The sequence below is a fragment of the Loxodonta africana genome, chromosome 10, assembly GCF_030014295.1.
Source record: "Loxodonta africana isolate mLoxAfr1 chromosome 10, mLoxAfr1.hap2, whole genome shotgun sequence".
Classification (NCBI taxonomy): Eukaryota; Metazoa; Chordata; class Mammalia; order Proboscidea; family Elephantidae; genus Loxodonta; species Loxodonta africana.
In genome coordinates, this window is record NC_087351.1 from 15,489,754 (window position 1) to 15,517,565 (window position 27,812).

The 27,812-nt window shown below is 51.4% G+C and overlaps 1 protein-coding gene across 2 annotated transcripts; it reads left to right on the plus strand.

Annotated features, from left to right (window-relative positions):
* Window positions 1-1,569: 1,569 nt before the first annotated feature.
* Window positions 1,570-25,163, plus strand: BMF (Bcl2 modifying factor). 2 transcript variants are annotated; one of them, XM_010598333.3, is made up of 5 exons: window positions 1,570-1,654; window positions 2,024-2,152; window positions 4,195-4,491; window positions 5,976-6,136; window positions 21,114-25,163. In XM_010598333.3, exons 3-5 carry the CDS (start codon window positions 4,200-4,202, stop codon window positions 21,213-21,215), a joined length of 555 nt encoding a protein of 184 aa, XP_010596635.1. In that variant the 5' UTR covers window positions 1,570-1,654; window positions 2,024-2,152; window positions 4,195-4,199; the 3' UTR covers window positions 21,216-25,163. The 2 variants fall into 2 exon arrangements, with proteins under 2 accessions (XP_010596635.1, XP_023414414.1); XM_023558646.2 differs by having other exon boundaries at window positions 1,611-1,706.
* Window positions 25,164-27,812: the final 2,649 nt, after the last annotated feature.

Below are 27,812 nucleotides of genomic sequence, written 5' to 3' on the forward strand. Positions count from 1 at the left end.
ACTTATAAAAATTTTCTCCATCCTTCAAGGCCCTGCTCAAAAGCCATCTCCCTGAAGAGGCATCTCCTAAGTCTGCATTTCTGAATTTTTCTGCATGCTCCAGTAGTCATTATCCCTGGAATGAACACACTTTGGGCTGCTTTCCATTATCTTCAGATCTACCCCAAGTGGACTGTAAACTCCATGAGGGCAGGCACCAGGTTTTTGGCACCTATCCCTAGTACCTGGCACACAGTAAGCACTCAGTAAAGGTTTGTGAAGTCGCCCATTGCAGGTCATGTTGTCCTCCCAGCGCACCATAGACAGGATGCCTGTCTAGCAACCCCTGCATTCTTGATACCAGGTCTCCTCATGCCAGATGCTTACTTTGCAACTGTCCAAGCCGAGTCAATAAGAGAACATAAGAGCCCCTTTGGATGTGTTTGATCTAAATGGTGCTCAGTAACAGCTTTGCACAGATTTGGAGCTAGAGTTTTGCCCTGAACCACCCCACAGGTGGAAGGACGCTTTGCCACCAGACGGGGATCCACCTTGCACCCACAGATCAACGTTGTCGAGTCTAAAAGCTTCCTGCCCCCTCCTACCTTGGTTTCTGGACATGACAATTTTCCAGCCCATTCCCCAGAAAGAAAAGTTGAAAGCACGGTTTTAAACCGGTTCTTTCCAGTTCAGTCCTGGCCACGGAAGAGAATTCAGAGCAAACCTGAATTTTTAAAATTTGGGTGAACTGGGTGGGGGGGGGTGGGAAAGGGAGGCGGGGAAGCCTTGTTAGAAACCTAATCACCCTCTTAGAAAACAAGGGCAGCAGTATGCATTGCATAGCAACCATCTCTCTCCAGATTTTGAGCAGAGTCGGGAAGAGCTGTGCCCCAATCAAATTTGGGGGCTGACTGTGCTGCTTTGAAGGTGTCGCCCTCCACAGTCCTGCCATAATTCAATCTCACCATCAGGCTCCTTAAATGGATCCCTACACCTCTTCTGAGTCTCCCATTCCAGGGCTTCCACTCTAATTTTTCCTGTTCTGGACCTCCCACATTGTAAATATTCGGGTCTGTTCCGCTTAGGCTTCCTTGTCCATTACTGAACCGGTTCAAACCGGTTCAAAGCCCTGGACGAAAGTCACTTTGGTGCCCCAGCGTAATGGTTAAGAGCTATGGCTGACAACCAAAAGGTGGGCAGTTAGAATCCACCAGGCGCTTCTTGGAAACCCTGTGGGGCAGTTCTACTCTGTCCTGTATGTTCGCTAGGAGTCAGAATGGACTCGAAGGCAATGGGCAATACGTGCAGGGCTCTCTGGTTCTTCTGCTGCTTCTGAGCCCGCGTTAGAACTGAATCTGTTTGGAGGACGGCGCTCTAACTGCGCTTCTGGCGGAGGTCGGAATTTTGCTCGGCCCCTTGCAATGTTTCCAAGGGAAAGTTCGCACATTCGTGACCGTCCCTGGCAGCCGCCCAGCCCGGGACTTGGGGATTCACTCGCCATTGGCCAGCCCTCGGCGTGACGCCCCAGGGGGCGGAGCCTCATCAGCTGTTTGCAGGATGCCCCGAGCGGGGGTATTTTGGAAACAATACCGCACGGTGTTGAGTCTCGTCCACCAGCGCCCGCCAGCGCTTGCTGCCGCCGCCGTCCGTTCGCCGCGCCTGCCGCCGCTGCCCGGTGAGCGCCCGGGCGGCGGGGGGCTGGGCGGAGTTGGATCGCACCTCCTCGGGCAAGTGGGGAGCAAAGTCGCGCTGCGCGTGGGGGCCCGGGAAGAATTGGGCTGCGGGCGTTTGGGGTGACCATGAAGTACTGGGACGCTGGAGTACGGGAACGGGGTGCACAGCCCACATCTGGGTGCGCTGCCGCAAGAGGGAACTTGAGGGTAGCGTTTGGGATTCGGAGGAGTTGGGTCTTGGTGGGCAGGAGGGGGTGCACTGCTGAGCGGACCTGGGCGCCCAAGAACGGCCCATCCTCTGGGTCTGACTTTGGGGTAGAGCGGGAAGTTGTGGGCGTCCTGCGGAGCCTGAAGCCTCCTCTCCTTAACAGCTGAGCTTTTTCCCTCCTTCCCAATCGAATCTGGGCGCCAAGCCCCCCGAGTGCTCGTCACGCTGGACCCTGGCGCGGAGCCCTGGCGTCACGACCCGGAGACTGACACTCTTTCCTGGAGTCACCCAGGTGTGTGTGTGTGTGTGTTCCCAGACTTTAGCCACAGTCAAGGACCAGTGTCTAGTCACTGCTCTCTCCTGGGAGGAGCCTAAGTTCAGCATCCCTGTTAGAGCCCTTAGAGGCTGTGATCCCTCGTGGTGGTGTCAGGAAGTGTCCCCCTCACACCGGTCAGGACATGGCTTCTTCAGCTCAGGGGAAGAGGCAGAAGGTCTCTTCTAAGTGTTATTCTGGCTTAAACTTGAATTTGCCCAGCATACCTCGGGACCTTCTACCACAGGAGATCCACCTGCAGTACCTGGGGAGTGGAAGAGGTCCCTGGGGTTTACAGAGCCACACCTTCTGGCTGCACCTCCCCCACTCTCCAGCCCAGGCAAGGGTCTAACTTTGGGGCTTTGCCTGGGGGAGAGGTAGGTGACAGGCTTCAAAGGCAAAACCAGACAATGACTCCTGCTTGTGATTGCCCCTTGGAGGGCCCACTCTTAGGTTGTAGCCATCACTCTGGGTTGAAGGGCAGGAGGGAAGCCCCTGCCAGGTGACTGGCAGGACAGCTCTTGGTCCATTCAACGGAAAACTTTGTTTCCTGGTGCTGATAAGCTGGAGTGCCCTCCCCTTTGGGAAACACTATCCTAAGATAGTGCCTGCTTTGCCATCCTGGCGGGCATCTCATTCTCCAGGGAAGAGGGTGGAGACAGGACCATAGGTAGCTCAGGGAGGGAGAGTTGAGGCAAGCACCCAAGAGAGAGTGTGTATTTGGTTGAACAAGGATTTCTGAATTACACTGAGATTCCTTCAAGTACTTCACCAACCCGCAAACCATTTGACTTGTTCTTCAAAGGCAAGAGACTGGGGGACAGAATCCCCAGAGATCTCTAATTGAGTCTGACAGTGACAAACTGTCTGTCCATATCTTTAACCACAGAGGTGGTTGATGCTCCTGGCCCCAGGGGCAAAGGGGTTCCTGGGGTGTGTGTGTGTGTACCGGGGCTGGGCTGGGAGCATAAGATGCTGGGTGGCTCCAAGCGCAGACTTCCAAGAGCCATCAGGTGGAGCAAGAGGAACTTCTTTATCACCGAGAAACTCATATCAACAACTTGAATAGTACAGGCAGCTAGTGAGGTCACAAAGAGAGGGCCGAATTTCACTTCCTTCTGTGAGGCAGGTTGTACCAATCTCAGGTTCAGCGCTGCCAAGAATGGTAGGCTGTGGGGACAGGGATTTGCAGTCCGGGAGGCTAGTGCGTAGTCTGAGCTGGCTGGACACTTTCCCAGATACTGGACCTGCTCTCTTGGCCAGCCAGTGGTGGACAGACAGCTCTGCTGCCCTCCTGAGAGCTGCAGTGACTAACTTGGTGGGCCTTTTTCCCTTCCCTCTCCCAAGACATGCTTTTTACCACACCATTGAGCCGGTTTGTTGTGTTGAGTAAGCGGAGGGTGGAGGAGGGTGGAGAGTTGATGGCCAGCAGGGCGGGGCTTAGCAGGTTTGGAGGGAACCTGGCTGCAGAAGGATTGCAGGCTTTTGTTATTGCTCCTGCGCCTGGAGCTCCGCTCAGACTGAGCTGAAAGCACGGTGGTTACCTTAGGACAGTGATTGTGTGTGTGTGTGTGTGTGTGTTGTGCGCACTGTGTGTACAGCCAGTCAGAAAGGTTGTAGCACCCTTCTGCCCTCCCCACCCCAGCGGCTCAGAGACTAGCCCTGTTTACATTTCCCCAGTTTACCCTATGTGCCCATAGCAGCTGATCTACCCCTGCCATGGCTCACAACCCTCTGAGTCCAGCTTCTTGACTGGCCTGGCTCAGAAGAAGAGGCCGAGGGGAAGGTGGCCTAGGGAAGGGGTGTGGAGAGTCCCTGAACTTGAAGCAGTCCACACTTTGGGGGTGGGTGTCTCCCTTGGTGCTGCTTTACTGCCAGGATGGTGTGTCATCAGACCCTGGCCCAGCTCCCTCAAAGAAGGGGGGAGCAGGGAAGAAGGAAGGGAGGGGAGAGGAGAGGAGTCCTTTCAGGTATGGCCTGGGTGGGGCAGCATCCCAGATGCCTGCATTGCTCACTGACAGGGGAGATGGAGCCATCTCAGTGTGTGGAGGAGCTGGAGGATGATGTATTCCAACCAGAGGAGGGGGAGCCTGGGACCCAGCCCGGGGGCTTGCTCTCTGCTGACCTGTTTGCCCAGAGCCAGCTGGACTGCCCCCTCAGCCGGCTTCAGCTCTTCCCTCTCACCCACTGCTGTGGCCCTGGGCTTCGACACACCAGCCAGGAGGACAAGGCAACTCAGACTCTCAGCCCAGCCTCCCCAAGCCAGGGTGTCATGCTGCCTTGTGGGGTGACCGAGGAACCCCAGCGACTCTTTTATGGTGAGTGCTCTTAGCCTCTGAACTCCTCCCATAGAAGTTGGGGGGAGAGAGGGGACTTTCCCTCCCCAAACCTGCCCTTTGCTATTATTTCCTTCCCCAATTTGAGCAGCAGGGGCAGTTCATTCCTTGACTCTTACCTCTTGCCTGTCTGCTTGGTATTGTTTCTCACCGGTTCTACTTGGGCCCCAAGGAGGCAAACTGTCCTGCCCTTCTTTCTGTTCTTTGGTCCCTTCTCAGAGGGATCCTTGGGCCCATGGTGTTTTCTTGAGCTGGAGGGAGGGTACTGGGCCTCAGCGTTCCCATCCTGTGCCCCCGTGAGTGGCCCAGCCTTTCGTGTTCTGGTGGTGATGGGCCTTCCATAGTGGCTGATGTGGCCCTGATGTGGCTGGGGGCTCTGTGACTGTCAACACTGAAGGGAAAAACCCATCCCCTTCTGGGAGGGAAGGCTCCTCGAGGCAGAAGGTGGCCCTCAGTTGTCATTCGGGACTTTCTGTGCTTGGAAGGGGAACTGGAGAAAGAGGTCAGGCCTGCCTGGGCTCTGTGCCAGCAGAAGGGCTCTTTCCAAGGCTAAATCTTACAAGACCCCTTCATTTGTGGGCTTAAATAGCTTGTTTTATGAGACATATGCCCTCCGCTGGCCAAGGGGCAGGGCTAGACACTCAGCCTGTTTTCTTCCTTTAATGCAGTAGCTTTTGGAGGGAGGGGAAAGGTTCAGAGGCTATCTTGCATGTGTCTGATGGAGCAGTGAGGAGACTCTGCAGTTATTCCCGGGGGGGCTGCCCTGTAGGGCAATTCTGGCAAAGTGATTGTGGCGGAGTCTGATAAGCTGGATGAAGACAGAGAGGGCACGGACGGAGGAGGCGGGCGGACGGGCACCCCTAGTGGCGGCTCTGATGCCTGTGCTCTCACTTCGGATGTCTCCAGAGGAACCTGGCTGTTCGGTGGGTCTGAAGATTTTTCTCTCCCTCGGTTTTGCACTGCTGCCCAGAGCTTTGGGAGCTGAGACCAGCCCTCTTCTATTATACTGAAAAAGTGAAGATGCTTTTTGGCCTTCTCTTTCTTTGTCACTTGCTTAGCTCAGCCCAGAAGCTCTAGAGAGCTGCTTCCAGTGCTTTTCTAGAAGAGAATTTCAGCCTGCTACTACAGGAATAATACATTGTGGTCAAGTGTAGCCTGATGAATAAAGGCAAAAGGTTGGCAGGTTCACCCCTACATGTTACTACCCTGGCCTTTGCCATGGCATGGAAGGGGAGATTGGGATCATGCACTTCTAGCCTCCTAGCCTCAAAGTTTAAACACTTGGGGCAGCAGGCAAGTCAGGCTGTCTAAGCTTGGCCACGTGCCCTGATGAAGGCAGGCTGGGTCCCTCTCCCTTCCCACTCTAGGGTTTAGCTTGGCCCTGAGTATCAGTCTGGAGTGTGGGCCACCGGGAGGATGGGGCAGTTCTGGAGAATGCTAAGATGTGGGCCCTTTATCTTTTGCAGGCAATGCTGGCTACCGGCTCCCTCTCCCTGCCAGTTTCCCTGCAGGCTTGCCACTTGGGGAGCAGCCCCCTGAAGGGCAGTGGCAACATCGAGCAGAGGTACAGATTGCCCGAAAGCTTCAGTGCATTGCAGACCACTTCCACCGGCTTCATATGCAGCGGGTAGGCATGGGGCCTGGGGGGCCGGGCATGCCTCTGTTCTCTTATCAGCAGCTCTGTCTCTGCCAGGCCTCAAGGATAGGGTCCCAGAGTTTTGGCCTTGGCTATTGTGATTCCCAGGGACTGGATGGGCCTGACTGGATAAGCACTCTTGCCTTCATGTCTGAGCTTCAAGTTGGTTATCTGCCTGTTCTCGACTCAGGCACCTTAAGAGTGGGATGTTGGGAGAGGCTACACAACGGATTGACAGGCAGTCTCTTCTCATAGCCAGGGAATTGTCCCTCACAGACCTGAGGGGAAGATTTTCAGGGTGCTGCGGTGAGACTGGACAGTGAGGGGTGCCTGGCTGAGGTGCAGGGGGAAGCGGGTAGCCAGGCGGAGGGATGAGGCCTGAGTGGGGGAAAGTGGTAGAACCAGTTGTAACCTGACACTTTCCAGCTGGGGAGGCTGCTCCTCACTGTCTCTGTCTGGGAACTGGGGCCTGGGACGCTGGAGAGTGTACCTCAGAGACTATCTCCAGACCAGCGGGACGGGTGGCCGGGCACTGGGCCGGCTGCTTGGCCAGCAGCCTGGCACCAGCCCCTCCAGGGCGGAGCATCGCGTGTCAGCCGAGCATGTGGCAGAGTCCATCAACAAAGGCGGCGGCTGGCAGGCTCGTGCTGGAGAGCCTTCTGTGCCACAGGCTGGAGGCTGCCCGGCCCTGTTACTGTCGGAGCTGGGCCCTCAGGCACTTAACCCTTCCTCTCCGGGCTGGCTTCCTGGATGGCTGCCAAGGCAGAGAGAGGAGCCTGAAGCCGGATCCCTGCTAGGACAACCACTGCTGAAGCAGAGACGCCGCCTAGAAGTGAATATATTCCTTACCTCTGAGACTGGTGTCCCTCGCCCAGCGGGTTGTGTGTCTGTGTCTGTCTGTCAGGAACTCAAGGGAATAAATAACTTCCCGTGATTGGGCAGACCCTGAGATTAGGTGAGTAACTTCAAGTGATTGGAGGAGTTGTGGGTGCAGCGGTGGTTCAGTAGTGGAAGTCTTGCCTTCCGTGCAGGTGACCTGGGTTCGATTCCTGGCCAATACACCTCATGTGCAACCACCAGTAGTCTGTCACTGGAGGCATGAGTGTTGCTATGATGCTGAACAGGTTTCAGTGGAGCTTCCAGGCTATGATAGACTAGGAAGAAAGGCCTGGCGATGTAGTTCCAAAATTCAGTCAGTGAAAACCCTGTGGTTCACAACACTCCAATCTGCAACCAATTGTGAGGGTGGTGTAGGACTGGGAAGCATTTCCTTCCATTGTGCACAGGGTCACCATGAGCTGGGGGCCGACACAGCGACAGCTAGTATCAGTAACAAGGGCCAAACCACCGCTAGCAATGGAGGATAGGGTGGGGGGAGGAACTGGCCTTGGGCTTCCTGAGAATAAGCCATAAGGGGTTCAAAGTGGTTAGTGCCCTCTGGCAAGGAGTTCTGTGGGAAGTATTTAAGAATGAGGTAGGGCTAGCCCTGATCTTGGTAGGCTATCCCTGGTGACTTAGTGATCAGCGAGGGAGGGTGATCCTATGCTTAGATAAAAAGGCAGCCCTGCCTCCTCTGGCCCAGAGCGCCAGTCCCTCTTACCTCCTTTGAGTGTTATGTGGAAACTTGGCTTAGAGTTTCTGCTTCAGTCCATGTGTGGACTCACTCTGATTCTTGGTTTCATTCTCTTGGCCTTCTTCCTGCCCATTCACTCCACCCTAGTTATTCAGGCCTGTGACTGAGCCCAGCTCAGAGCTGATGGGAGGACACAGTGGCTGTGGGCCTTCTAGGCTCGTCTCAGCTGTCTAGAAGGCAGCTTTCCTCATTTGCAGTGGGTCTGATCTCTCTCAACAGTTGTTTCCCAGAATAGTCCCCCATCCTTTGGGGGAGACCCAGTAGGCTTGGGGGAAACCCTGGTGGCATAGTGGTTAAGAGCTACAGCTGCTAACCAAAAGGTCGGCAGTTCGAATCCACCAGGTGCTTCTTGGAAACCCTGTGGGGCAGTTCTACCCTGTCCTCTAGGGTCGCTATGAGTCGGAATTGACTCAACGGTAATGGGTTTGGATTTTTTTTTTTTTATAATAGGCTTGGGAGCAGGCTGGGAGGCCTCCCTTGCCCAGCTGTGCCCTGGCTCAGGACTAGAACACAGTCCAAGGGGCTTTCTTCCTGACTCAGTTCTGAACAGGACAGAGAAGCCTGACACCGCTCTTTGCTGTTTGGCATCATTTCCCCCAGTTTGGGATTGCTCTTTTGAAGGCACAGGGTCAACCCAGTAGTCTTGCTGTAGCTCTAGAAAGGGTGCTGTCCTCTCAGCCAGAGCCATCCCAGGCGGGGGGTGGAGGGTGGGAAGGGGGCAGAGTAGGCAGAGCCGGAGGTCAGCTACATGAGACTCCCCTTCCCTGCATCTCAGCCCACACTGGCTCCTGAGTTCCCTGTGCCCCCCACCGTCCTGCCATCTGCCTCCTTCTCCTACCCTACAGTAGCAGGAGGCTAGGCAGTGGGGCTTTTCTAGCCTAAAGAGCAGGTTTTTCCAAGTTTTCCGTTACCAAGGGCTAGGCCCCACTTTTCATCTTCTCCTTGAGAATTCTCCCTGGAGCCCCCACCAGCTGCTCACAGACCTTTACCAGGAGCTGACACTGCCCACAGGGCTAGGCGATGGCTACAGGCAAATGGAGCATTGGTAGTCCCGGTAGAACCTTTAGCAACCAGTTTTAAGTCATTTTCTGAATTTGCCTCTTACATAAATTATGGTCAATATTTCCTATCTAGATAGTTTTTTTTAGATAGTACTGCTGTTACTCCTACATCCTTGCTTATCCTTTATCTTCTTTCCTATCCTTTTCCTCATCTTTGTAGGTAGGGAAACTGAGGCACTGGAAAGGGAGTGATTTAGGATTAAGTCTCTAGGCTTTTGATGTAGAGACAAAAGGCCTAGGTTTAGATACCAGCTCTGCCACCTACTCTATAAAACCAAACCCATTGCTGTTGAATTGATTCCAACTCATAGTGACCCTATAGGACAGAGCAAAACTGCCCCATAGGGTTTCCAAGGAGTGGCTGGTGGATTCAGAATACCAGCCTTTTGGTTAGCAGCCAAGCTCTTAACCACTATGCCACCAGGGCTCCCTGCCACCTGCTAGCCATCGGTAAGTCACTTGGCTCCACTGAGCCTATTTCTTCTTTTGTAAACTGGAGCTAATACCACAGAATTTTATCGTGAAGATTGAGTGGGAGGATACTTACAAAAGTTCCAGGCACATAGTAAACCAGCTACTATCAAGTTGATTCCGACTCATGGTGACCCCATGTATGTTAGGTAGAACTCTTCAGATGTGGATCACCAGGCCTTTCTTCCAAGGCACCTCTGGGTGGATTTGAAGTGCCAGCCTTTTGGTTAGCAGGTGAATGCCCAGGGACTCCAGGCACATGATAGGTTTTCCTTAATGTTTGTTTTTCTCTGTTTATAATTCTGATCAGCCCCATATTTGTTTTGGTCACGGTTCATTTCCCACCCACCTGCCAAGCTGACCCCTGAGCAGAGCTGCCTCTCCTGAGTTCTACTCCACTTGCCTTGACCAGGGAAATGTGTGTCGGTGATGGCCATTCCCCATCATTTTAGGCTGAGCTTAGAGAGCTGAGAGGAACAACCCAAGAAAGAATAGAAAATTGAGGATTCCTGGCCATTTTCTTTCTCCTCAGATCTGGGCCAGTGTCCTGGGACCTCAGTGGCCAGTGGTCCATGAGTCCTGCAGGGAGCGTGAGCTCCCGCTTTTTGTCCATGGTTATGGACCTCAGTTATTTCTGCACCAAGAGAAACCTCCCTAGCAGACGTGGAGTAGTGCTGGGGAGGGTATAATGAGGGGGTGGTCTGTTATAGAACGGCATTATGGCAAATTGAGCATATCAACGTGAGCCCAGATGCAACAGATCCCAAATCCCCCTGGTGTCAGTTTACGCAGGCCAGGCGTCCTCTCCACGCATTTCCCTTGGAGCGTTGCCAGGTGGAGGTCTGGTCTGGTTGCCCAAGTGATCAGGGTGGCTCCCTGGGCCGACAGTCAGGATACGAGGCAGAAGATCGGAGTCAGTGAGGGGTTCACTGGCAGCCCTTGGGGTCTCTAAAGCAGCAAAAGAGTTGGAAGCAGAGCGAGTGGAAGTAAAAGCATTTACAAACCTCATTGCACACCCTGCTCTTCCTTGGCTGGGTCAGAAGTGGGAGGTTTCCCTCTACTCCTCTGTGGGCTGAGCAGCTACAGCATGTGACCCCCAGTGGTCTGCTGACTGGGACCTATCTTTGGCTGGGGCTCTGTGAGGGTGGCGTCCTGGTGCTCGTGTGTCCATCCAGCTTCTGCACAGACGGAGAGGGTGCAGGTTTGCTTCCTAACTGCGTATGGGCTGATCTGGCCAGAAGGTCTGAATTCTAACTTCTTTCCTTTCCCTGTTGCATGGTCTCCTGCAGGGGCCTAAGAAGGGGCAAAGAGGCAGTAAGTAGCTGGTGCCCCTTTCCTTAGGAAAGTTTTCCCAATGGCATCGTCTTGAAATGTGTGGGAGTATTTCAGGACAACTCTAAGAAGCCAAGAATCCTTAAAAAAGCAGCTATCATAGACTGCTGAGTGAGTAAAGCTACAGGAGGGTTGAAATTCTTCGTGCTGGAAATTGCTTTTTCACTTGGACCAGAAATGGCTCCATTCAGGACAGTCAGATTTAGAAATTCCCTGAATAGTAATTATAAATTCTGGAAAATGAAATCTGAGAAAAATGTCAGCCACTCAGTTAAAACCATCTCTAGTTGCAGTATCACAAAAAGGGTCCTAGACTTGGAGACAGATCTGGTTTAAAATCCCAGCTCTGCCACTTACCAGTTCTGTGTTCATGGGCAAATCACTCAACCTCTCCGAGCCTGAGTTTCTAATACTTACCTTGCACAGTTGATGTGAAAGCCCTTTGCACGTTGTAATACATGTAACTGCTAAGATATGGGCAGTTTAACAATTTGGGAAATGTGTTAAAAGAGGGCTTTAGGATTTCGCTTGACTGGGCTTTGTAGTTCGTGGGGAGCTCTTTTAGAAGCTATGCTCAAATTGTTGTTCCCATGGCTTATTAACTAGCAACTTCACTAGCAGCCCAGCAGCCTGGATCCTTTGTTCAGGCAGCCCCTGACTGCTTCCTGACCCTTTGGGATGCTCTCCTGGTTGGTGAGTGGTTTTCTGAGGCTCAGATGGCGGCTAATGAAGTTGCTTAGCCTCTGAATGCAGCAGCCCTGGGTAGAGGTCCCAGAGATTCGCCCTAGAGTGAGAAGGGCTCCTGAGGAGCCGGCCTCTGTCCCGGGAGCAGCAGGTCCACCTAGGACAGTGCCAGGGGACAGTGAGGGTCGGGGAGGGGCTGTCGAGAGAGGGTGTGCGTGAGAGGCTGTGCCAGGGCTCGGGGCCCTGTGTTTGCTCTGTGGCTGGCTCTGTTTATATCGCTCGCTATATTTAGCTTCTGAGTCATCAGCGTGGCTGACTAGAGGCCGAGTTCCCCACACACTCTGCACCTGACTGCTCTCTCTTCCAGGAGAAGGGCCGTGAAGTTCCGGACAGTCCATTCCCTCTCGACCAAGGCAGGCCGTGGGGGTGGGGCTTGGCTTTTGCTTTTGTTTTCAGGGGAGGGGGACCAGGAAAAGAGGAGAGGGGCTGGGGGAGACACAGACAGAAGGATAAAGAAAAGTGTTTGGTTTGCCTTTTGATCCACATCTGGCCGCCAAGAGGGCATGTTCCATGACCAGAGCAAGAACCGTCAGTCTATGTGTTGAGGGGGAAGGTTCCAACTTTCTCCCTTGCCCAGTTTGCCTTGTCCTGTCCAGGACTCTGACCCCAGACAGGACAACAACAGCCAGCTGCACAGGCCTCAAGTTGGGGGTCAGACCCTTGGGGTTTCTTCTCCTCAGCTGTGTAGGCCCACAGTAGACCTGCCCCCCCAAGCCCCCTCCTCCCTCACCTTTGACCAGGGCACACACACCACTGTTCCTTCCGGATTCCTGGAGAAGGTGCCTGTGAGCTTCATGGAGGCCGAGGAAAACTGAAACACAGAGCGGTCCCTGGGGAAGCTGAGTAAGGCCTCAGGAATCCTACCCCCAGGCCATGGAGGTATGGAATGCTGGTGATGAGCCAAGCTCAGGGCACCCAATGGGACAGCACAGCCCTGTACCCCCATTCCCACAGCCCACGGACTTAGTCGTTTTAGAGGAAACCCTTCTGTCTTCAACTGAGAGTTGCCTGGCCCAAGGCTGCCTTTTCTTCCTTGAAGAAGTGATCGTTGTTGCCATGGTGGCAATGGCTGGTGGCTTCGATGTCCTTTTAGCACTGCTGGCTGGGCTGAGGAAGTTCTTGGCAAGAAGTATTTTTTTCCTTCTCCGTTTTGCCACATTACCCATTGCTCAGGTGTCTGGGTCAGAGGCAGCCTCGGGAAGTAAACCCACTGGGCCCAACAGGCTGCCATGTGGGTTTCAGAATCCCTCACCCATCTTGGCCACTTGGAAATCTGAGCCCAGCTGCCCCTGGCTGCCATGACCCATCTCAGGGTGGGAAGTCAGGGATTTCCCCAGGATTTCATACATCTGCTGGGAAGGTAGTGCTCTGGGGTGGCCCATGTAAGCAGAGTGTGTTGAGGGAAGTGCTCGGCAAAGTGACGTGGGTCCTGGGTGTTGCTTGTGCTCAGGAGGGAAGTGTGGGTACTGCCACTGGGCCCAGTATTTGTGTATATTCTCCTCATTCAATCATCACAACAACCCTATACTTCTAGGCCCCCATTTTATAGGAAGCTGAGGCTCACAGAAGTGGAATCACGTGGCCACGTGACACTGTAAGTGGCTGAGCCTGGAACTATACAGATTTGATTGGTTCTAGAACCATGGTCTTCCATCCCATACCTGCCCTTCAGTAAGCTCATCCCAGAAAGCTAGAACACCATAGAGCTCCCATTCATCTCCTGACCCTGCTCTGCCCTATGCCACACTTAGCTTTGTGTTATTACTTGTCTTAGTCATCTAGTGCTGCTGTAACAGAAATACCCCAAGTATTTATATTATTTTACATATATTAAATATAAAGTATAATAAGTTAAATATAACAAAGGGAAATTTATTCTCTCACTGTCTAGTAGGCAACAAATCCAAATTCAGGGCGTCAGCTCCAGGGGAAGGGTTTCTCTCTCTATTGGCTCTGGAGGAAGGCCCTTGTCATCAATCTTCACTTGCCCTGGGAGTATCTCAGTGCAGGAACCTCAGGTCCAAAGGTCACGCTCTGCTCCTGGCACTGCTTTCTTAGTGGTATGAGGTCCCCATGTCTCTCTGATCACTTCTCTCTTTTATGTCTCAAAAGAGGTTGGCTTAAGAGACTATCTGATCTTGTAGATCTCATCAGTATAACTGCCACTAATCCATCTCATTACATCATAGTAATAGGATTTACAACATATAGGGAAATCACATCAGAATATAGAATGGTGGACAATCACACAATCGTACAAGGGGATCATGACCTAGCCAAGTTGACAGATATTTTGGGGGACACAATTCAATCCATAACATTACTTTTCTCCCATTAGATTGTAAAATAATTGAGAATAAGGTTTACATCTTAATTGTCTTTGTATCCCTCATAACTCAGTTGGGTGCTCAATAAAAGCTGACTGAATTGAACAAAAACACCATTCCAACTTCTTTCAAGTGGAATTTTCCTAAAGTCTCTCTTCCCTCGAGTGTTCTTACTCTCAGTGGAAGGGTTTTCCTTCAGCCTTGGCTTGAGTAGGTTTAGGGTATGAAGGGGCAAGGGGAGAGGTTCACTTGGTCTCTCCCTGTGAAGTAGCATATACACAGTTCTGCGTTTTAAAGAAATTGAGCATGGTTTCAGAACGTGGTCTGAAGTTATAACTTCAGACCAGTTTTAGCTTTGTTTCTGTTTGATCTTCAGTTAGCTCCGACTCTGAAAAGCTTTATTTTTTCTGGTCCACAGCATCCTTACTGAATAGTTAACGATCTGGAAACAATGTCTTTAAACATAAGGGGGGAGCAGTTCCATGGTGATTCTCTTTGAAAAGCAAATACTATTTTCATAATACGAATAAATACACTAATATTTTAGTGAATGAATGTAGCTCTGGAGTCAGAAGTTAGGGGTTCAAGTAACCCCCTACCCCCACCCCCAATTAACTCGCTTGGGATAACTTCTGAGCCTTTGCTTCTCCATCTGTAAAATGGATTTGATCATACGTGCCATCTGTAGGTCCCAGGTCTTTGTGAGGATCAGATGAAAAGAGAGGACAGTTCTTTCTAAATAAAACATGAAGGGCTGTGTGTTCTAAGCATGAGGCATTACAACTTGTTATCTGGTAGGTTTGCGTATCACGTGTTACGTTCTTTTAAAGCTAGGTGCAGCATTGCTTTGCTTTGTTCTCTGATTCTTTGGGATAAATTAGCTCTTGCTGGAGCTTCCGGAATGCTGAGGACACACAAAGTCCCCAGAGGGTGTGAATTGGATCTACAGGGGGAGAGGTAGAGGGAGATTTTTATCCAGAGAAGGCAGGGAACAGTCTTTGTGCTCAGGGCGGAGGCCACGGGGGATGAAACAGAGTTTGATTTGTGTAATCCAACCTTGTCAGACAGCACAGCCAGCTCTTTAAAAAAAAAAAGAAAGCCTTTTACTAGTTGGGCCTCTCCCCATGCAAGAGGCTGATGCTATCACATAAAGTAAATCTTTAGACCTGGCCAGACATCACTTGTTCCTGGCCCCTGACAACTGGGTTATCTTGCAAGGCTGACTTGTGTGTAGTCAGTGCAGCGTGCACTTGTGGAATATCTACTGTGCACCCTCACGTGTTTCCTGATGTACAGGCTGAACGGACATGTATTGAGTGACAGTGCTTTGCACACAGTAGGGGTGATTTAAACACTTGTTGACTGACTGCCTTCATCCCTTGGCACAGCAAGAATGTAAGACTGACTCAAAGGAGAACCATAGGTCTCTAATGCCTGGTCGTGCCCTCTTGACAGAAGAGAATATTTTTATCCACCATGGTAGGACCCCCTCCTTGGGAGCCCTCACTTCTATTCTTTCCCTCCATGCCTTGACCCTGTCCTCTAACTGGTTGCTATTGAATCAACTCTGACTCATGGCGACCCCATGTGTGTCAGGGTAGAACTGCGTTCTATAGGATTTTCAGTGGCTGATTTTTCAGAAGTAGGTTGCCAGGTCTTTCTTCCAAGGTGCATCTGGGTGGACTTGAACCTCCAGCCTTTCAGTTAGCAGCCAAGCATGTTAACTGTTTGCACCACCCAGGGACTCTGACTCTACCTTCTAGACATTGTGGATTTGAGGGCTCTGGTATAAGGTTAAATCCCTACCAGCATTCCACCCCTCCCCCACCCAGGCGGGCCCCCTGACTATGCATTCTGGGAACCCTCACTCTTTGCAGGTTCCCAGATTTGTGAGGGGAGCTCCAGCAGAGTGTGGGAGAGCTGGGCCTTGCTCTGGAGGTTTGCACTCACCGATCTCAGATTATGTGTGGGGCGCTGGGCCAGGTACCTGGGCGTCAGAGGCCGAGCACCCTCCTTACTGCTTACCCCTTCCTTCGCCCCTTCTCCCCCACACCCTTCTCTGGAAGGATCCATGTTCTTTGGTGTTTGCGTGTCTTTGTGTACTTCGTCCCTTTGGGTGAATGTTGATTTCCTTCCTCCTTACTGTTTCTCTCCCTGACCTCCCTTCGAATCGTTTTTCTTTCCTTTTTGGTCAGGCTCTTTTGTATAATTTTTAGAAAAGTATTTTATTGATCGTTGGCCCTCATAATCAGAGTATTCTTTGATCCTTCTGGTACAAGCAGTTGGGTTTCCTTATGGGGCTGCCATGTGGCAGAAGACGGAGACGTGTGGCATCTCCTCGGGCCCACGGAGGGGGCTGATGGGATGGTAGATGGGTTCCCAGGCCCTGCTCTGCTAGTCTCAGGGCTGTCAAAGAAGTCAACCTGTCCTCCAGGTCCCCCCCTTCCAGGTCTGACACCAGGTAATTGTAGATAACAAACTCCAAATCACCTGTCCTTAGGGTTGGAAAGTACCTCTGTGGTTTCCAAATGCCTGGCTGTGGCCTGGGTGCCGCAGAACCACCTGGGCAGGATTTACCTGTGGGTGAGTCCTTACTTTGGTGGGAAGAGACTGAAGGAAACACCGAATCACTAAGGGTTTTCTTCCAGGCTATAGGATTACGACTGTATTTTCTCCTCTGTAATTTCTTGAATTTTCCAGTTTTTCTACAATTAACATTGAATTGCTGAGATAATTAAAATGTATGATAAAAGATACATCTGATTTTTAAAATGTCACCCAGGGAGCTTGTCCAAAATACAAGTTCCTGGGCCCCTCCCCTGGAGATTCTGACCCACTTGGTCTAGATGGGGCCCAGGGACTCTGCATTTTCGACAGCACCTCGGTTGGCTCTGTTGACATGGTCAGGTTTGGAAACCACTGATCTAATCCAGCACTCTCATTTCACTGATAAGGATAGTGAGGGCTTAGAGACAGGCTGGTGGGAGATCCCAGCCTAAAGTTGGGTCCTCTGACTCTTGGTCCAGCCATCTCTCCACCATCCATAGTGTCATCCTCACCAAATCATGAGCCCAAAGACTCTCCTAGGCAGAGGCAGGGACCCCAGATCCTTTCTGAGGGTGTATCTGTGTCCCAGCCTCCTATACCTAGGCCTGCCTACATGTAGAAGATTCCTAGGTCTTGGGTCAGGTGAAAGGAGGGTCTACTGGCTACCTCTTTATTTAAGAGTCTGCATCTTCCTGCCATTTCCCTAAGTGATTTGAGTTTCCTGATCCTTTCCCTGTTCCTACACATTCTGCTGTTTGGATATTTCCATGACACGATACACACTGTTGCGGGTAAAGCAACTTTCTGCCAGTAGAGATTATGGCTCATATTAGATTTATAATATAACTAGAAGGTTCTCATGGCATTATCTAGTCCAGCCTCCTCATTTTATAGTTGAGGAAACAGCCCTGAGAGGGAGAACTGAGTTTTTCAAGGTCACGTGCTAGTTCAAGGCAGAGCCAAGATTAGAACCTGGGTCTCAGAGTTCCTTCGAGGACATCTCAGCCTGAGTCTGGCCGCTTGCCCACAGCCACCCTAGGCAGCTGTTCTGGGGTGTGCAGGCTTGAGAACGTCTGTGTTACAGCTTGAGGTTGGTATCCAGAAAAGGGCTGTTTAGGCCTTGTCCTGCTGGCCTATGGGAATGCCTTCCAGTCTGACAGGACTCTAACCCACAGCTGCTTTTGGTCCCCCAGTGTTCCCAAATCATGGGGGTGAGGGTGCTTCCTTGCCTCATCCCCAGAGACCTCAGAGCCCAGGAAGTTACCCAGGCAACAGGGGTCCTCCATTAGGGGAATTTGGAAGAAACTGAGACATAAAGAGATGGGATTGGCCCATGCCCTCAATCATGGAAATTGTCTTCTCCCTTCCCTTCCTTGGCTGTTGGAATATTTTTTTCTTTTCATTTTCTTTTTTTTATTGTACTTTAGATGAAGGTTTACAGAGCAAACTAGTTGCTCATTAAACAATTAATACACATTGTTTTGTGACATTGGTTGCCAACACCATGACATGTCAACACTCTCTCCTTCTTGACCTTAGGTTCCCCATTATCAGCTTTCCTGTCCCCTGCTGCCTTCTTGTCCTTGTCCCTGGGCTGGTGTGCCCATTTAGCCTCATCTTGTTTTATGGGCCTGTCTAATCTTTGGCTGAAGGGTGAACCTCAGGAGCGACTTTATTACTGAGCTAAAAGGGTGTCTGGGAGTCATACTCTCGGACTTTCTTCAGTCTCTGTCAGACCAGTAAGTCTGGTCTTTTTGTGTGAGTGTGTGTGAGTTAAAATTTGTTCTACATTTTTCTCCAGCTCTGTCTGGGACCCCCTATTGTGATCCCGGTCAGAGAAGTCAGTGGTGGTAGCTGGGCACCATCTAGTTGTACTGGACTCATTGTGGTGGAGGCTGTGGTCCGTTAGCCCTTTGAACTAATCTTTCCCTTATGTCTTTGGTTTTCTTCATTCTCCCTTGCTCCAGACAGGGTGAGACCAGTGAAGTATCTTAGATGGCTGCCCACAAGCTTTTAAGACCTCAGATGCTTCTCACCAAAGTAGGATGTAGAACGTTTTCTTTATAAACTCTGTTATGCCAGTTGTGCTAGATGTTCTGTCGGAACCTTTTGCTACTGCTGTAGTGAAGGGGGATAGACAGTGTGCCTTGGTACAAAGAAAGATGGTTGGTGGCCCCCATAGCATAGTGGTAATAAGTGAGGACATTGCTCCAGAGCCAGATGGTCTGGGTTCATATCCAGCCCCTGCCTCTTACTGGCTATGTGACCAAGTTACCAAACCTCTTTGTTTTTTCATCTATAAAATGTGGATGATAAGAAATACTGACCTCATAGGGTTGTTGAGAGGACCAATGAGTTTCGTGTATACAGGGCAGTGCTCCTCACGCCATAACCAAAACACCAAACCTGTTGCTGCTGATTCCAGCTCATGACAATCCCATGTGTTATAGAACTGCCCCATAGGGTTTTCTTGGCTATAATCTTTACAGAAGCAGATCACCAGGCCTTTCTTCCTCAGCAGCGCTGGGTGGCTTTGAACCACCAACTTATAGGTTAGTAGCCAAGCGCTTAACAGTTTGTGCCACCCAGTGATCTTCTGAGACTATGATGTGCCTGGGAATCACCTGGGAGTTTGTTAAATGTGCATTCTAATTCAGTAGGTCTGCATTTCTAAGGATGGCCCAGGTGATGCTGAGGCCTCTGCTCCGTGGAACACACTTCAAGCCGAGGATGTAGAACACTCAGAACAGAGCTGGGCACACTTGGTGTTGTTATTGTTGTGATCATTAATGTTTTTACTACTTGGCCTTTTCAAACAGGCATCTGAGGAGGCTCGGAATTCCAGCCGACCTGCCTCCCCAGGGATCAGTCTTCCTGGATTCTCCTCCTGTTCCACTGCCGTATGACCTTTGCACCTGTCCTGAGCAGCAGCTGTGAGGAGCGGGGAGCAGGGGAGCAGGAGGAGGGGGTAGCTCTGCCCAGCTGCTGCGGGGCTGAGCCCGTTTTCACGCTGCTTTCCTCTAACCAGCTTTTGTTAAGCCGGGTGTGTTTCCTCTTTTTACTCATCTTTGTTTACAAAACACAAGGAAGCCATCGGTCTCCAGCGTCACAGTTCGGTCTCCAGCGTCACAGTTCGCCAGGCCTCCTCCTGGGGCACACCCGACTTCCCTTTCTCTCCTAGCAGTATCGGTGCCTCCAACTTTCTGGGTTGTTTTCCAGTTAACCAAAATGTCAGTAGTTCATATCCACCAGCCGCTCATTAGAAACCCTATGGGGCAGTTCTTCTCTATCCTGCAGGGTCTCTATGAGTCGGAATTGACTCTACAGCAATGGGTTTGGGGTTTTTTTTGTTTTTCCATAGGGGAAAGAGTAATGCTATCCATGGACAGTGTTGGGGGGGTGGGGGCATTTTGTGTTCACCTGGGTTGTCAGGGCCCTCAGGTCAGCCTTGGGAGACTCTCCTTTCCTGTCCTCTCCTCTGTCTCTTGGTAGCCTAAGGCTGAGTGAAGGGGACCCCAGCAGCCCACGTGGTTGCCTGGGGAAAGGTCAGGAAGGCTGGTGGCCAGGTGTAACCGTGGTGCTGTGGGAGTCCAGGAAGCCTGCCAGGGCTCGCTTTCCAGTTCTGCCACGTCTTACTCTGTGGGCCTCTCACCTGACAGGGAGTGGCCTGGTGGGGCTGATGCTGTGTTTGACAGCCCAAGAGAGGGCTCCAGCTGTGCCTGACACCTCCCGTAAAGTCTCTAGCTTAGGAGCCCACTGAAGGAATCCAGGTCTAGCTTGTCATAGCTCCTTTCTGCATACTAGGTTTTTATACTCCGTCCGCTGAGGACCAGTGGGGAGGACTCCCACCCAGTCCTCCTGCCCTGACAAAGAGAGAACAAAGCCTTGCCTCTTCCAGCCTTGTGAAGAGCGCTTGCCCCCTCGCATCACCCCTCAGTCCCCTCTGGGCCTCCTCTGGCCCCTGAGAAATGGTACCTGTGTGGGTGGGGCACCAGCCACAGCCCTGTGAGTCACTGACCATTGAACTTTGCCCCGGGCTTCCCTGCCTGACAATAGGACCTGGGATAACCCCCGAAGGTAGTGTGCATTCTTTGTTTTTGTTTTGTTTTCAAGTATGTTCTTGCTTAACGTTTAATTGGCTCCAGTCAGTAGGAAAGCGCTCCAAGAGGGATTATTTATGGCTTACTGTCAAGAGCGGCTATAAAAAGGGCAGCACTGAGCTGGAGATGCTGGAAGGGGAGAGAGGGCGGGTGCAGGAGTGTGTGTGTGTGTGTCTGTGTGTCAGTGTGTGTGCGTGTTTGCACTGGATGAAATCAGATTTTTGCTGCCTCAGCAGTGTGGTTTAAATTGAAGATTAACCCTTTGACCTTCACAGTGTCAAATCACTTGCAGATGGAGGCTTCCCCCCCTCTTCCCCCTTGTTCTCTGTGTTACTTTGGAGTGGGGGGGAGAGGGGGGACTTCTCTTTCTTTCTGAAGAAAGTTTGTTGTTCATGCAGCTGAGGTTGGAGGGGCTCAGGAGCCAATCTGATTAAAAGCAGCACTTGGCTAAACTCTGGAAAACCCTGCAAGCCGGGAGAAGTTTAATCCCCTTGTGCACAGCGCATAAAGAGCCCGGTCTTTTCTTTTTCATGTTAAAACTGCAGTGGTTTTAGGAGAACTCCTCTTTCTGCTCCTCCCACCACTTCTCTGTTCACCCCTTACACTGCCTTACCCCTGCCCCTTTGCTGTACTGATGAGATTAACGTGCCGCCCTGAGAAGTGCATATCTGAACTTTTATTGGAAACGATAAGGAGTCTTGTAAAGTTGGGTTTGGGAGTTACATGGATTTTTGTCTTCTATTTTCCTTTCAGCACCAGCAGAACCGAAATCCTGCGTGGAGGCAGATTCTCCAATTCCTGCACCACCTTGCTGTGAACGGGGAGGAGAACAGGAATGGGGCAGGTCCTAGGTGAGACTGGGCTGCCCTCTTCACGTGGAGCACCAGGAGCACGGTCTGGAATAGGAAGGACACCGGGGAGGACTGGCACTGTGTCTTGTGAAGTTGTTTTTTGTTGTTTTGTGTTTTTATTTTTAAGATTTCTTTCCATGTGTACATAAGACATACCCAAACGGGACCTGCCTTTCCTCGTTCAAGGCCTCCACCAGGAACTAGGAACGGGGGCCTTGGTCAAACACTGTTGATGTGTCTGTGATTGTGGGACCTCCCACAGGCTCTGACAAGTAGATTCTTCAGTCAGCAGTTGTTGAAAACGACCAGTTAGTGCTGTCCTCTGGGGAGTGGACTGTAGCTTTTCCCCAGGAACTCGGTTAAGAAAAAGGAGACTCAACTGGACTCCCAATTCCACCAGACCTATCAGTCTTCCACCGTGAATGGGGCTGTGATCTCGATGGTAACACTGCTTGACCCTACCAGGGCTTCAGCCAGGGACTTTCCAGCTGAGTATGGCAACTTCACTAGGCCGGTCAGCCGCCTCCATGTCTGGGTTCTGATTTGGCCCAGCCAGTGCCCACCTCAAGGGCTCAGGGATTCTTGCCCAGCCGCTGTCATATCCAGCAGACCTCAGGGAGGGTTGGGTTTCTTCAAGGACCCCTCAAATGTGCCGTCAAGTGAACCAAACTTCTGGGTAGGCCTCAAATCTGACCTGGTCTCACTTGGAGGGCCCAGGATTGGTCCTGACGTGCAGAGCCACCGCAACGTCTGGCTGCCTAGGACCGACTGGCTGGGTGTCAATCATGGATGCTCTGAATAGCCAATCATCGTGCTGTGGCAGCAGCTTGTGCCTTTGTCAGCTCCTCCTTCAAAACACCCAGCCACCCACTGCACTGCACCCCCTGTAGGGCATAAAGGGACAGGTTTGCAGCCTGGGAAATGTGGCGGCTGTCCCACCCATAATTAACAGTCAGCCCTAGAGGAACCCAGACCCCTTGGTTTCCTTGGAAACCACGTACCTCCTCCTCCTTTCCCCATTCCTTTTTCACACCTGGTGGGATACAGGAAGAAGCCAGGACAGTGGCTTTGTCAGCTGAAATGTGTCTTTTAGAGTCACAGACAATGATCAGAGTGGAACCGTCAAAGCTGGGGACACATTTCCTGTCTTCCTTCAGCTTCGGGCTGGGCCAGAAGGCACACTCTGGAACTCAGCAGGAGCACCGCTGCCTCTGAACTTCTTCCTTTCTCTCCCTGCTGTGGCACTAATGGAGAGAATTTAAAGCAGCCCCGTCTGGTCTGGCAGGTCTGATAGCAGACCTGTCTGAAAAGACACAGGGAATCTGCTAACCAGATATCTAGGAATTAAATTATAACTTTTGCATTTCTAAGAAAAGAAAACATTGGTGCTAGAGGTGAAGCAAGACCCAAAGAAAAGGTGGCTTCCTTGGGCAGAGAAGACCCCAGGGGCTACCTAAGGAAATTGGAGGAGGAATCCAAAATGGACTCTCATATCTGAACAAGTCCATGCTCCTCTGATTCTGCAGAGAGGAGGTCTTCAGTGCTGTTGAAGGGGGCATTGATCTGGATGTACAGTCGGGCAGGCTGTTCACTGCACAAGGGCACATACAGAGGGAGCTAGTGGAGGCTGAAATCCAGCCTGTGCTCTGCTAAGTTATATGCCTTGATGTGGGCTGTTTCTGCCCAGAAAAAGGGGTGCCTTTTCCTGTTTTGCACAAAGGTGCCATATGGACTCACAGTGGCTCTGAGGAGAACATCAAACTGTGTATAAGCCTTGTTTTGTTCTGCTTGGATGTTCTGGAGGTATTACCTCTTTTTGGCCAGAATTATATTCTCAGGGTGTGTACCATGGTTTGTCTGCTATGAAGGTGAGTTTCTGCTTACAAGGAGAAGGAGCCCAGGGGACAGGCAAGAAGGCTGGCTCTGGGACACGCTGACCGTTGTGAAATCCAGCCTTCCCTGCATGTCTCTGTACCATTTTATGATATATATGTAAGAAATGTGTTTTCTCCTCTCCTGGAGCAAGGCTGTGATGAGCAGGTTGCTGATGTGTGCTCGGGCTGCACACACAAGGAAATCAGGATTACTTATACCGGCCGCTTTGAACCCCTCTTTGGAGACTTTCCACCTGAGCTTTCCACACGTGCATAAGTGTGTGAGCTCAGATGGTCTAGGCCTTGGTACTGAGGCACAGCCATCAGCTTCAGAGACCTGGGCAGGCCCAGCCTGGATGCCCTGTGGCTTGCACGGAGAACTGAACCCCGAGTTTGACAAGCCCACTGAACACTGAGTCTGGAGCCAGGTGGAAGGTGGTCTGACTGCATTGTCCATCCAGTGCAAGGCCAGGAACTAACTCACTGTTCTTAGTCAAGCCAGGGCAAAATTTAAAGTGTCCACTACTCTTACTCTCCCTCCCCTGCCAAAAAAAAAATCCCAGGAGGTAGCTGGCAGAATAGCCCCAGGAGGCAGCAAGGTTCCTCCTGGCTGGCTGTTTTAATTGGCCTAGTCATCTACACTGGTCCCTTCCCCCTCCCTGGTGAGCTGGCCAGAACTTTCAGCCTCAGGAGACAGCCCCTCTGCCTGGGCCCCTGCCCCCACCCCCGGGGGCCTGGCTGTCTCCTGTTAGGGGGTGGGGAATAAGGTTTAGAAGAGGGGAGAGTCTGACCTGGGTCCTGACCTGTGACCAGCTAAAGATTTGTGGGGCTTTTGTGACTTGCTGGGGTGGGAAGGGGGACTGAAAACCTCCCTCCTCCGTGGAGAAATGCCCTGGAGAAAGGGAAGCCTGATATTCATGGTCAGAACAGCCGTTCTAATTCAGAAACCCAGAGTAGAAGTCTCTAGAAGTCAGTAGACACAGCTGGGGAGAGAGCCCCCCAGGCCAGACATCTTACTCCCCCAGGGAGGCTGGAGGAGGACTTAGCCTGGCCTCTGCTCTTTCAAAGTCTGGACTGCTGGAGAGCTGCTCCCCAGCCCCGCAGTGGCCTTCCCTTGCTCAATCTGAGGTAGAAAAAGATCACCTCTCTGTGACCTCCAGCCCCCAAGGAGTGGGTCTGTGTCCAGAGCTTATGAGGCCTGTTCAGAGGGGCCAGGCTGACCTGTCTCGGCCAGAGAAACCCACCCCCACCCCCAGTCCCAGCTCCAGCCTTGGCATGGGGGTGTGTTTGGGACTCCAAGAGGGTCGTCATCACCTCAAAGCCTCCTGGGAAGGGGCCAGGGGAGCCACTGTGACTGTCCTGGTTAACCAGAGAGCTTGTCTCTTTTCAGGGGACTTGAGGGGGCAGAGAGCAGCAGAAGCATGAAGACTTCTGTTGGTACCCGTGGGTCTGCAGATCTGTGGGGCTTCCTGCCAATCAGTGCTACAGTGGGGCTGGAGGAAGCTGTGGGGTCCCTCTGTGTAGGTGGGGACCCTTGGGAAGAGGCCACTCTGGCTGGACTCTTTCAGGAAGGGGTTAACCTGTCAGCCTGTGAAGCCTCCAGGAGACACTGTGGGCATTGGGTGGACTTAGAGCTGGTGGGGACTTGAGGCTTGAAGAAAAAGCAAAAAAAAAGGCGAGCTCATCTGTACATATGCCAGCATCCAGTGTGAAGGGTGTGGTGCTTACCAGGCAGCTGCCAGCTCCTGGGCCACATCGCCCCTCTGTGCAGGTGGCCACCTCTCCCTGCCCGGTGAGCACTGCCCAGCAGCCTGTCCTGTCCCGGGACCCACAGGTGCTGTCCAGGAGGAGACCCACTGAGAATGTAGCATTTTGTTCATCCCTGGGTTAATTGCCCTGGGGTCTCTGGACACTGCCTCTGGGAGACGGCACAGGGAAAGAGAGGGAGGGTAATGGGAACCTTTTTTTTTGTTGTTACCTGTACAGAGTATTTGGCTTTATGTTCTTCACATGCATACGTGTGTGTATCTTTTCCCGTGTCGGTTGGTACAGTTTTTAATAAAACCATTTAAAGCAAAGCCCGTCTGTCCTTTTCAAAGTGTGGTAGAAATGCAAAGAAATCAGGCAGACTCCTAACTTGTTTCTCATCCTGAGCTACCCTGGAGGCCCCGGCTTTTGTCAGGACTTCCTGTCCCCTCTTGGAATTCAGAAGAGTGATTCTGACTACACAGTAAGCAGCAAAGCAGAGGGGCCTCATGGGGCGGAAAGAACCGGGCTTTGGAGTCAGTCAGACCTGGATTTGGATTTTGGTTCCAGCCTCCACCAGCTGAATGACCTTAGGCCAGTTATATCACTTCTCGGAGACTTCAGTTCCTCCCGTTTAACACACAGCTGTGCCTGCTGTGGAGTCCCTGGGTGGTGCAAGTGGTTGACACACTCAGAGGTGCCTTGAAAAAAAGGCCTGGCAATCTCATCCTGAAAAATCAGCCATTGCAAACCCTGGGGAGCACAGTTGTACTCTGATACACACGGGGTTTTTATGAGTCAGCTCCACGGCGACTGGTTTTTTACACCTGCCTTGCGGGGTTAAAGGAAATGGGTGGAAGGACATGACCACCTCTGGTACAGGGCAGTAAAGGCAGCCTCAGTGATGGAAAGGGCCCAGGGTGGCCCCTGTCACACACAACACCAGCTGGGCTTTGGTGTCTTTTTCTCAAGGTAACATCTCAGGAGGCATGCTAGTTGTACGGACTTCTTGGCTTAAACGTTGCTTTCTTTGTAGATTAGCAATTTGTCTGACTCAAAAGAGAAATTTAAAGCTCTTGACAGAGTTCAGGTAATCTTTGGGAAAAACTGCTCCTGGTCCTATCAGCTGTAAGTTGTGAGCAAAAGGGCCAACTGGCCTTGCCTGTGCCAGGCCTCTGTGATTTAGGAAGTTTTCACACCCTGAGGACAAGCCTTGGACTCTGTTTCCTACACTCAGAGAGTTGGCGCTGGAAGCTACATTGGATCATCTAGTCGAACCTCCTCATTTTAAAGATGAGTAAACTGAGGCCCAGAAAGGGGACATAGTTTTCTATTTGGGTTTTTTAAAATAGCTGAGTCAGTCTGAGGGGGGCTCACCCCATCCATCTGTGATTTCATTTGGAAATTGCTACGCTCTTGCCCAGCTCTACGGGGAAGCCAACACTTGTCTATTTTTAATGCCAAATAACTGTCTTTTCTGTAAAACATGGCACTTCTAGCCGTTCCATATTTGGACAGAGAGGTTTATTTTTACTGGAGTGTGGTAGAAGCAGCCCAGTGCCAGGTCCGGATGTTATTCTACATTTCACATGCGGGGTTGTAGTTGGGCCCACTAAGCAGCTCCCATTAAGCAGCTCCTATGAGATACGATTAAGTGTTCAGCTGCTAACCAAAAAGGTCAGCGGTTCAAATCCACCAGCCGGTCCTTGGAAACCCTATGGGGCAGTTCTACTCAACAGCAACAGGTTTATGAAGTACATGAGGAGTCCTGGTGGTGCAGTGGTTAAGAGCTTAGCTGCTAACCAAAAAGTCAGCAGTTCAGATCCACCAGCTGCTCCTTGAAAACCCTATGGGGCAGTTCTACTCTGTCCTATAAGGTCACAGTGAGTTGGAATCAACTCCATCACACACATGAGGCTTACATTATCAGGAAGGACCAGTCCCTGGAGAAGGATATCATGCATGGTAGAGGGTCAGCAAAAGAGAGGAAGACCCTCAATGAAATGTGCTCAAACACAGAAAGGATGGTGAGGATGGCGCAGGACCAGGCATTGTTTTGTTCTGTTTTACATAGGTTTGCTGTGAGGTGGAACAACAAAAATGTGGTAGACAGGGAAATAGTAGGTGATTGGGAATAGTAATATCTTTCTTTTCAGTCATCTTGGGTAAGGCTGTACTCAGTTGCTGAGGCTAGAAACCCAAGAGCTCACAAAGACCTGTCTTCTTCCCTCCATTTCTCTGACCCCACCAGAGGAAGTACAGTGAGAAGTTAAAGTGTAAACTGGGGTTCTGCTCACAGCTGTGTGGCATTGGGCAGGTCACTATCTTTTCTGTGCTTCAGTTTCTCCTTTAAAAATGAAATAGTAATAGTACCTACCTGTGGGGTAAAAAACTCACTTTACCCAAAGAATTTGGTCTTTGTCTTTGGTTCTAAGTGATAACCTCTAAAACCTCGGGATTTCCATAGTAATTGAAATGTCTTTGATAAGGCCTCCAGACAACACCTGAAGGTTTATGCTAATAATTCCCACCTCTTGGGTGGGGCTGGCCAGGCCAGAAAGATCCTGCCATGTATTGTCAGCTGACCTCAGGGGAGGTGGTAATGAGTCACTCAATCCTGCCTACGTAATGGGCCCCAATAAAGACTCCCGACACAGAAACTCCATGGGCTTCCTGGTTGGTGAAAGACATTATAGTATGTGGGAGGGTAGCATGTCCCTTTTTGAGACCTGGAAGCTCTGGGTTGAGAATCCCCCCAGACCTCAGCTTATGTGTCTCTTCATTTGTATCCTTTTTGCTAAAATAACACTGTGGAGTTCCCGGATGGTGCAAATGGTTAATGAGCTCGCCTGCTACCTGAAAGGTTGGAGGTTCAAGTATACCCAGAGACACCTCAGAAGAAAGGCCTGGTGACCTATTTCTGGAAAATCAGCCATTGTAAACCCTATGGAGCACAGTTCTATTGTGACACACATGGGGTC

Excerpts from the sequence above, each read along its gene's own strand:
- BMF (XM_010598333.3), top strand. The coding sequence starts at position 4,200 with ATGGAGCCATCTCAGTGTGTGGAGGAGCTGGAGGATGATGTATTCCAA. Across the intron at positions 4,492-5,975 it reads ACCCCAGCGACTCTTTTATG|GCAATGCTGGCTACCGGCTC; the intron begins GTGAGTGCTCTT and ends TATCTTTTGCAG. Across the intron at positions 6,137-21,113 it reads ACCGGCTTCATATGCAGCGG|CACCAGCAGAACCGAAATCC; the intron begins GTAGGCATGGGG and ends TTTTCCTTTCAG.